Genomic DNA, 9,660 nt, shown 5'->3' with positions numbered 1-9,660 from the left:
TGTTTTTATTGATTTCAGAGAGAAAGGGGGAGGGAGAGACAGAGAGAAACATCGATGTGAGGAAAATATTGATTTGCTGCCTCCGTAAGTGCCCCAACCAGGATCAAACCCACAACCGCACCGGCCAGGGCTACACTGGTATTTCTTTTTTTTCTTTTTCTTTTAAATGTGTTTTACTGTTGTTGTTTTTTTACAGAGAGGAAGGGAGAGAGAGTTAGAAACAACGATGAGAGAGAAACATCCATCAGCTGCCTCCTGCACACCCCCCACTGGGGATGTGCCTGCAACCAAGGTACATGCCCTTGATGGGAATCGAACCTGGGAACCTTGAGTCCGCAGGCCGATGCTCTATCCACTGAGCCAAACCACCCAAGGCACACTGGTTTTTCTTTCTTTCTTTCTTTCTTCCTTTCTTTCTTTCTTTCTTTTTAATGTATTTTATTGATTTTTTTACAGAGAGGAAGAGAGAGGGATAGAAAGTTAGAAACATCATTGAGAGAGAATCATTGACCAGCTGCCTCCTGCACACCCCCCACTAGGGATGTGCCTGCAAGCAAGGTACATGCCCTTGACCGGAATCGAACCTGGGATCTATCCACTGAGCCAAACTGGTTTCAGCAACACTGGTCTTTCTTAAGGTATATTAGGCACTAGGCACAATGGTGACCATGACAAAGTCCTACCCCTTTGAGTTTTTGTGTGTGTTCTTTTTTAATAAACACTAGATGTACCGGTTAATAATGCCGATTTTTTTCAATAGATGGAGTTACACATATGTTGATATATACACGATGTGATATGTGTGCTATTTCGTGATGTTGTTTCTTCAGATGACCACTTGTTCCGATCGAGGGCACACGTACTTTCTGAGCAGCACTTAAAAACGTACAAAGTGGAAAATTGGGTCTCTGAACGGTCTGCCTCAAAACAAGAAAAGTTCTATTGGGCACACTGGTTTTCCACAAATTACCTGGAAGATGGGGGAAATGTGTAGCTAGCGATGGACATTACTTTGACTAAAGCACTTTTGATATTTCTCTTGAAATTACCCTGTTTTCTTTGGATTACAAAATCCGTATTATTAACCGGTTAATAGTCAATCCACACTATTAACCGGTTAATAATCAGCCTGAAACATTAACCGGTTAATAGTTAATCTGACCATTCAGAGACCCAATTTTCCACTTTATACGTTTTGAATGGTGCGGTGAAAGGGGTTTCCACACTCGTAACCAGGAAGGACGTGGCCTGTCTCATTTTTTCAGGGAGTAGATGAGGGTAAACAGGCATTCAGCCGTGGGCGAGTGGCCTGAGACTGTCACTGTGACCAGTTCTCAGGGCTCCCTGTCCCTGGGGGGGCAGGCGGAGCTGCCGTGGACACTGCCAGGCCGAGGCCCACACGGGGCCCCACCGCGATGGCCGTGGGCCGCCCACCAGTGCGGTGCCACAGAGGGAGGCTGGGAACCGGCACAGGAAGAAGGCGGCTGCAACAAGCAGAGGCTGCCCTGAGCCCTAAAATGTGACTCCTCACATGATCCCATCGTGACTGGGGCATCCCGGTGGGGCTCCGGCTCACCGGCCCAGACAGAGCTCCCGGCTTCCAGAGTGGCGGCACACGGCAGCCCAGCCCCCGTGTCCGTGTCCCCGCCAGAGAGGCCGCAGGGACCAGCACTCCTGTCCTGGAGCAGGGGGATGGAGGAGGGGGAGAAGAGCCCCCTGCTGCCCCAGGTAAGTCAGTGCCCTGGAGCTGTGCCCCCCTCCCCCCCAGGCCCCAGAGGAGCTGCTAGGATTGGGGTGGGCTGATCCCAGTCGGGCATCAGGCACTTCCCCGCACCACACACCCGTTTGGCCTCTGGAGTGCGGGGCAGCCTTGCCCTTGCATTTGACCCGACACGGGGTGCATTCAGGCCCCCAGGCAGGCCCAGGCCCAGGAGACGGTGCCCACGGGGCCTCAGGCCCCCCTCAGGGCCTCCCCACCCCCCTCCACCACCCGACTCCTAGCCCCCTCACCTCCCCAGCGCCCCGTGTCCAGGCTCATGTCCCTTTCTGTCTATGGTCTCTGAACTGCCCCCTCCATCCGCCGGCTCCCTCGCCCTGCCCTGCAGGCTCTGACCCCTGTCCCTCCTCCCTCTGCAGGATGCTGGGGGCCAGGAGCCGCCCGGCCCTGCCAGCTGCCTGGGTTCCAAGAGCCAGGAAGGATGGGCCTGGGGGGCAGGCCTGGGGGGAAGTGGGGCCCCCTCCCGGCTCTCTCTCCCACTGGGGAGCCGCTGCCTCCAGTGCCTGATCTTTCTGTGCAACTTCCTCTCCTCTCTGCTGGGCCTGCTGGCCCTGGCCGCCGGGCTCTGGGGCCTGGCTGTCAGGAGCTCCCTGGGGAGCAGCTGGGGGGGCCCCCTGCCCGCAGACCCCATGCTGGGGCTGGTGCTGGGCGGGCTGGCGGTCAGCGCGGTCAGCCTGGCGGGCTGCCTGGGCGCCCTCTGTGAGAGCGCCTGCCTGCTGCGCTGCTTCTCGGGGGGCCTCCTGGCCTTCCTGGTGCTGGAGGCCCTGGTGGGGGCCCTGGTGGCGGCCCTCTGGGGCCCCCTGCAGGACGGCCTGGAGCGCGCCCTTCGGGTGGCCATCACCCGCTACCAGGAGGACCCTGACCTGCGCTTCCTCATGGACCAAGTCCAGCTCGGCCTGCAGTGCTGTGGGGCAGCCTCCTACCAGAACTGGCAGCAAAACCTGTGAGTCCTGATGCACACACTTGTACACACCCAGGTGCACACACTCCCACCCACCCAGGTGCACACACTCATCCACACACCCAGGTGCACACTCACTTCCTCACAGGCCCACACGAACTCACTCCCACCCACCCAGGTGCACACACTCGTACGCACGCCCACGTGCAGTCAGGTGGCCATGCAGAGCTCAGCCAGCAGACTTGGGAGGTCGCTTGTGGGAGTTTTTCAGAGAGGGCGGCACACGGAACAGCTCAGGGTCAAATGAAAATGGCTTTTAGGTTAATTCCGGCTGCTCTCCCGCCGCCACTGCGTGCGTGTCTGTGTCTGTGTGGACTCACCCCAGTGCCTCCTGCGTGTGCATTCGGGCCTGAGTGTGGCCTGGGACGGTGTGGAGGTGAGGGGGGGGCGGTCCGTGCAGGGAGGGGGTTCCCCTCGCACCCTGACCATCTCCCCCCCCCCCCGCAGGTACTTTAACTGCAGCGCCCCCGGCATCCAGGCCTGCAGCCTGCCCGCCTCCTGCTGCCTGGACCCCCGCGAGGGCGGGGCCTCCGTCAACCAGCAGTGCGGCCTCGGGGCGCTGCGCCTGGCGGAGGCGGCGGCCCGGGCGCGGGTGCACGTGCAGGGTTGCGCCGTGCCGCTCGGCCGGTGGCTGCGCGGGGCGGTGCGGGCGGCGGGCGGCGTGGCCATCGCCGCGGCGCTGGCGCAGGGCGCGGAGCTGCTGGCGGCCGCGCACCTGCTGCGGGCCCTGGGCGGCCGCAAGGGGGCGCCGGGGAGCTGCGGGCCGCGCGCCTGGGACCTGTCCGCGACGGGCTCCCGCTGACCCGGGCTGCAGCCTGGACACCGCCTCCTCCACCTGCTGCGCCTCCGCCCGGGCTCCCCGCCCTCCGTGCTCGCCTGGAACTGCTGGCACCCGAAGGTGAAGCCCGACCGCAGCCTGATTTCTTCCTTAGAGGCTTTTGCCCCTGGGATCCCCCCCCAGGACCCCCCCCCCCCCCCACACCGTAGCGCCCCCTCCCTATAGCCTGCTCTGATCAGAGGCCAGTCTGGCCCCAAGGTCATCACCCCGAGGGGCAGGGGCTGAATGAGATCCTGCTGCCCACCTCTGACACAGACCTTCTGTCTGACACCCCGAGGGCATCCTCAGACCCTCACCCCAGCACCCCGACCCCAGCCTCTTCCTCCGGAGGGCTTGTTTGGGGAGGGTCCATTCTCACACAGTAAACGGCTCCGATCTCAAATGGGCAGTGTGAGGAGTTCTTATCCCCGGACACGCCCTCAGGCCCAGCTCCAGCCCCCAGGCTCCCGACCGCCTGCGGCCACCCCTGCATGGCTCACCCCCCCCCCCTGGGGTGGTCTTTTCTGTGGGCCCCAGCGGGCCGTTCGCAGAGTCGTGGTCTGGCCACGTGGACGTGCACTATCCGTTGGCACATGTCCCCGTGGGCACCTGCGTCTCCCGGGGGTGGAGTCAGGGGCGGCACCACTGGGTCCCAGGCGCCAGCCCACCACCTCCGCGGGGAGAGGAGTTCCCTCCTACGGGGCGTCTGGGCCGCCACCAGCCCTGGCCAGGCCGCTGCTGCCCCACCGCCCTGTGCCTTCACCCATTCGCTCCTGTGGAGGCGACCTACACCCTCCAACACCCCAGACGAGCCAGCGATGAGGATGGTTTATTTTGAAACAGTGCTGACGTCAGCACCAGCCCTGGCTTCCAGCTGAGGGAGGGGGTGTGGGCCCGGCTCCGGAGGTCAGGCAGGGGGCTGCCCTCGCTGCCCTCTGAAGGTCTTCAGCCGCGATCTCGCAGTCCTGACGCCTGGCTGCGGTGGGGGTGGGAGCCGCGGGCCGGACACGGAGCGGCTAGATGATGCCGTACTGAGCCAGCTCGTGCAGCTCCAGGTGGTTGAAGGCCTCCCACGGGCAGATGACGGTGATGTCTGCGGAGAAGGGGCCCGCAGTCCCCTCAGCGCCCGCCGTCCACACCGCCAACGGGGACGACGGTGGGTGCTGCAGGCACAGGGAGGGGCAGCAAGGGTTCCTCCTCCCCCAGCCCCTCCAGGGGCCTCACCTGTGATGTTGGGGAAAAGGAAGGACAGGCTGGGCGTCCCTAAGGGAGTCCTGGCCTGGGGAAGCCAGAGGCCGGGACGTGCCTGCTGAGGGCAGGTGAGGGGGGAGAACTCGGGGGGGACCCACATGGTCATACCTGTCCCCAGGCCTTCCATTCCAGGGATGTCGTCCCCAAACCTGCAAGCACACAGCCGTCAGGACGGCGGCTATGATGAATGGAAGGGGGTGGGGGTGTCTGCCCTCGAATGCAGGTGTGTGTGCAGAGTGTGAGTGTGTGCAGGTGTGTGTGCGCAGAGTGTGAGTGTGAGCAGGTGTGTGTGCAGAGTGTGAGTGTGAGCAGGTGTGTGTGCAGAGTGTGTGAGCAAGTGTGAGTGCAGAGTGTGAGGGTGAGCAGGTGTGTGTGCAGTGTGAGGGTGAGCAGGTGTGTGTGCAGAGTGTGAGTGTGTGCAGGTGTGAGTGCGGAGTGTGAGGGTGAGCAGGTGTGTGTGCAGAATGTGTGTGCAGGTGTGAGTGCGGAGTATGAGTGTGAGCAGGTGTGAGTGCGGAGTGTGAGGGTGAGCAGGTGTGTGTGCAGTGTGTGAGAGTGAGCAGGTGTGAGTGCAGAGTGTGAGGGTGAGCAGGTGTGAGTGTGGAGTGTCTGAATGTGCGCAGGTGCCCGAGTGTGGAGCAGGATGTGCCTTGCGTGTGCACCTGTGGGCTGTGCGTGTGCGTGTGCGTGCAGGGCCCCATGCCGGTGGCCGTGATGGAGTCTGGAGGACAGTGAGCCTCCCTGCTGGGCCCTCCATCCCCTTGAAGAGGCACCCTCCCCAGCTCTGCTTACCCTTGGACACCTTTCTTGGGGGGCTTGCTTTTGAACTGCCTGGTTTGCCGCTGCTTAAATTTGGGGGGCCCTTTCCTGGGCGTGACGGGGCCCCCCGTCACCCTGGTGGCTGAGCGGACCTCGGCCTTGGGTGGCTCCAGGTTCATGGCCAGGCTGGCAGAGCCCCTGTGGCGACCTTGGGCTTCTCGACTCCCTCAGGCTGGGCGCTGGGGGCAGACCAGGTGTGGATCGTCAGCCTCCTGCCCCCCCCCCCCAGGGAACCCCGGAGAGACCCGGGGCCTCGGCATGGCCCAGCCGGCAGCCAGACCCCTCCACTGGGGCCCCCCGGGCGCCCCTCCTCCGAGGCTGGGACACAGTCTCATCCACCCAGCAGTGCCGATGGGGGGCCCATGGTGGGGGCGGGGCGCCGGCAGGAAGGGCGTCTCACAGGAGTCTCCCCTCTGCTCACTCACTGCACTTGGAGTCCCCTCTGGGCCTAGTGTCTGCTGCTGTCCCCACAACACTGACCAGGTGACCTCCTCCCCGCCCCTCCCCCATGGCCACTCCCCAGATGCCCTAAGCCGTGACCTTGGCCATGAACAAGGGCAGCTCGGCTTCCTCTAAGCCTATTGGCAGCGGAGGAGCCTAATCCCCGGGCACCGGGGCCGAGGGTTCTGGGGTCAGCATGACAGACAGGAGTGCTGTGCCCACATCACAGGCCCAGGCGCCCCTCCGCTTTGTCCCCGTCTGGTGGGCTGCAATGCAAGGACAGGTGGTCCCACTGGCTAGGAAGGCTCAGTGGAGTGCTGGGTGCCTGGGATTGGGGTGGCCCCGCCCTGGACCTTCCTCCCTAAGATTCAGCCTCTGTGCTGGGATCAGAACCACCCAGGAGGATCCAAGGTGGACGGCAGCAGGCCTGGCGGGTCCTTTCCTGTCCTGGGCCCCGGGCCTGGCGTGGACAGCTGTGCCCCGAGGGAGCTCCAGCGGCAGGTGCCGTCCCCGTGGAAACCGCTGCCTGAGCCGCCCCAGCCCCAGCCAGGCTCTGGCTGGGGAGCGCCGAGGGGTGACTGGGCGTGGGACTCCCGGGGCCTTGCTGGCCTGGGGACGGCCTGCACTGTCTGCCTCGGGGAGCAGAGGATCAGCTGTGCGTCCTCAGACCAGGCCTCTGCTGGAGGTGAAACGCCGCCCGCTCCCCACCCTGCGTGGACGCCCGAACACCCTTGGTGAGTGGCTGCCAGAAAGACAGCGGGGCGGTCACTACTCACCGGCACCGGGCAGCCTCAGGGCATCGGTGACTGCGGCCTCCCTCACCAGGGGTCGGCCAGCATTTATCCTGCCCAGGTAAGCGGATTAGCACGGCCCCGACGCCACACTAATGGGCTTGACGGGGCCGCTGGGCGGGCACCACCCAGGATTCCAGGGGACGGGAAGGGGCTCGGGTGCGGTCAGGGCTGGGAGGGAGGGAGGGTGAGCTCAGGAGCTCGGGACTGGCCAGGACTTGGGGGGGGGGAGGTGAGCGTGGTCAGGCACAGCGAGCCGGGCAGGGCTCCCCTGAAGCTGCTCTTCTGAGACAGAGACGAGACTCTGCTGTCTGGGCCTCCCCACCTCAGTCCGGTTCTGACCGACTTCCAGAAAACCCTGCATGCCCGGACACACTGCGGCCTGCAGGCAGCCCACACAGCAGTCAGACTGGGGTCCCTGTGGGCTGTGCCCAGGCGGCCCTGGCCCTGGGGCCTGTCTGGCCTTGGTGTGCGTCCGGAGTTCCCTGCTGGTGCCCACAGCACCTCACAGGTCCCACCGGTCCCGGGCGGGCCTGCACCCCGCACCTCACAGGTCCCGCCGGTCCCAGCAGGAACTAGCATTCCCTGTTTTTAGCTTGACATCAAAGGGGAGGCCGGTTTGTCAGCTCAAACATGAAGTCGTGTTACCACCTCAGCTTTTCCCTCAAACGAGGAAATAAACCGGCACAGGTTATTTCACTCCCGCCAGCCCAGGCCACTGGCATCGGAGCTGGGATTGCCGGGGTGGGGGGCCAGGTGGGGAATTTCCACGGACGAGGATGAGGAAAGACAGGGAGGGGCAGCGAGGGCCTGAGATAAAGTCCCACTTGGGCCCATGGTCCCGTGGCCAGGTCTGCAGCCAAGGACGAGGCCGGAGTGGGACGCTGGTTCTAGGGTAAATGCCTGAGGCCTCCCAGGCCCCCTGGCCAGCACCCACGCGGGCTGGAAGGACGGGTGGCTCCCAGGGCTCAGGCCCCTGCAGGCTGACGGGCAGCGGCTCCTTGGCCGGCAGATGGGAGTCTCCTCAGGGACAAACGGGGAACGTCCCAGGCTGCCAAGGGCTTTGCCAAGGGCAACTTCCTGGGACAGACAGGCCTCCCTCTGCCCCACTGCGGAGTGACCACAGCTGACCTCCCGCAGGACTCCGGGGTGCTGGGATGTGGAGGGGGGCCCTGGGGTCAGTGCCGTTTGAATGTTTAAGGAAAGGAGCCTATTTCACCCCCCGGCTGGTGCAGTGCAGGGGCTCGGTGACCGTCTGAGACACCTGCTCTCTGACCACAGCACGGAGGCTCTGTCTCCCCAGCAGAGAGTTTATTTACTTTCAGGTGAAGTCGATTCCCAGCCTCACGCAGCGCCCCGGCCGAGGGGGCTCCCGGGCCGGGCGCTCAGCCTCGGCTCCGCATGCGCAGCTGGATCTCCATCCGCAGGAAGGCCTTGATGTTCTCGTCGGTCACGTGCTCCTCCAGGGCGGCCAGCGCCCGCTCCCCGCCATCCTGGTAGTGCTGCAGCAGCGCGTCCGCGTAGTCCACCCACACGCAGTTGGGGCAGCCGCTCATGCAGCAGTTTGTGGGGGGCTGCAGCTCAGGTGGCGGCGGGTACGGGGCCTCAGAGGTGCTCCCGCCAGGCGGGGAGGACTTCGGGTGCCGGGTGCCGTCTGCACCTGCTGGCGAGCTGCCCTCCTCTCCATGGTGCTTCCCCAGCTCTCTGCGGCCTTCCCAGACCGGGATCCAGGCGCGGCATCTGTGCAGAGCGCCGCCTCCAGGAAGCCCGAGGCACCACTCCCAGCTGGCGAGGCGGCCTGGCCCCTAAGAACAAAACAGGCCTCTGAGTCTCCAGGAAGCTGGTCAGGCCCGGCCCCGCCCGCCCCCAGCTCCACGGGAATCTCAGCCTCGGGGCAATGGCAGAGGCTCCGCAGCCCCCCACCTTCCTCACTCCCATGGGACCTTAGACAAGTCTAGACTCGGTTTCCCTCTGTAACCGGATGTGATGGTTGGTCTGAGGATGACATGATGCAACTGAAGACAAGTGCCAGTGCCAGGGCCTGTCACTGGGGACGCATTCCAGCAGGTGGAGGGTGGCGGGAAGCTTGGCACCCCCAGCCACGCCACCTCGCCCTCTAGCCCGTACAGAGGGCCCGTCCCCTCTGCCCATCTCACTGACCGCTTCATCCCTTCCTCCTGTTTCAGTCCAGGAGAAGCCCAGGCGGCCCGGGTCCCCGCATAGCCCGCGGGCAGCCTCTCTGCCTCCTCCTCCACCCCCGGCCTAGCCCTGGGGCCCCTTCCCAGCTCCAGGTGTCTCCAGGGCGCGGAAAACCGACTCACGCAGCCCCAACTCATGTCTCCAGCTCCGGGGAGCACCGGCGCCCTGTTCACTGCGGCCTCCCCAAAGGGCGCCATGCAGCAGGCGCTGCTGGTTATGGCCGGACGGGTGGAGGAGCCAGAACCCGCCGGCCCAACTCCGGGGCTCGGCCCAGAAGCAAAGCAGCCCTCCCCGCAGACCGGGAGCGGGCCTAGCGGGGGCAGCACGGACAAGCGGCGACCAAGGCTGCCCTGCCCGCCGGCGGCGCGGGCTGCAGCCGCGGCCCCCGGGAAACGGGGAGGCCGGGACTTTCCCGGTGCAAGCCGCCCAAGCCCCCCGGCCAACCCCACCGCGCCGTCCCCGCCAGGGACTCACCGAGCACCCGGAGGCTGAGGCCGCCGCCCGTCCGCCCGCGGCTACGCTCCGCAGCAGCATCGCCCGCGGCCCGACCCATTGCGCAAGCGGGCTCCAGTCTCCGCCCCTTCCGGGGCGTGAGCGGCGGCCA

At 64.7% G+C, this 9,660-nt stretch overlaps 2 protein-coding genes across 4 annotated transcripts; one reads left to right on the top strand and one right to left on the bottom strand.

Moving 5' to 3' along the window:
* Positions 1–1,692: 1,692 nt before the first annotated feature.
* On the top strand, positions 1,693–3,607 carry TSPAN10 (tetraspanin 10; the record flags this gene model as incomplete). The annotated part of the gene is made up of 3 exons (XM_084862306.1): positions 1,693–1,728; positions 2,137–2,720; positions 3,186–3,607. 3 exons carry the CDS (start codon positions 1,693–1,695, stop codon positions 3,538–3,540), a joined length of 975 nt encoding a protein of 324 aa, XP_084718432.1. The 3' UTR covers positions 3,541–3,607.
* Positions 3,608–4,351: 744 nt separating this feature from the next.
* LOC311610624 (retinal rod rhodopsin-sensitive cGMP 3',5'-cyclic phosphodiesterase subunit gamma) lies at positions 4,352–9,653 on the bottom strand. Of its 3 annotated transcripts, none has more exons than XM_084862106.1 (4): positions 8,177–8,662; positions 5,599–5,804; positions 4,915–4,955; positions 4,352–4,648 (listed from the first exon to the last, which is right to left on the bottom strand). In XM_084862106.1, the coding sequence occupies exons 2-4, from the start codon at positions 5,742–5,744 to the stop codon at positions 4,572–4,574; spliced, it is 264 nt and encodes an 87-aa protein (XP_084718232.1). In that variant the 5' UTR covers positions 5,745–5,804; positions 8,177–8,662; the 3' UTR covers positions 4,352–4,571. The 3 variants fall into 3 exon arrangements, with proteins under 3 accessions (XP_084718232.1, XP_084718233.1, XP_084718231.1); XM_084862107.1 differs by lacking the exon at positions 8,177–8,662 and adding an exon at positions 6,843–7,002; XM_084862105.1 differs by lacking the exons at positions 4,352–4,648; positions 4,915–4,955 and adding an exon at positions 9,531–9,653.
* Positions 9,654–9,660: the final 7 nt, after the last annotated feature.

The sequence above is a fragment of the Pipistrellus hanaki genome (genome assembly GCF_964339955.1).
Source record: "Pipistrellus hanaki genome assembly, chromosome: 16".
Taxonomy (NCBI): Eukaryota; Metazoa; Chordata; class Mammalia; order Chiroptera; family Vespertilionidae; genus Pipistrellus; species Pipistrellus hanaki.
Note: the sequence above shows the minus strand (reverse complement) of the source record. Positions and strands in the feature narration are given on the sequence as shown.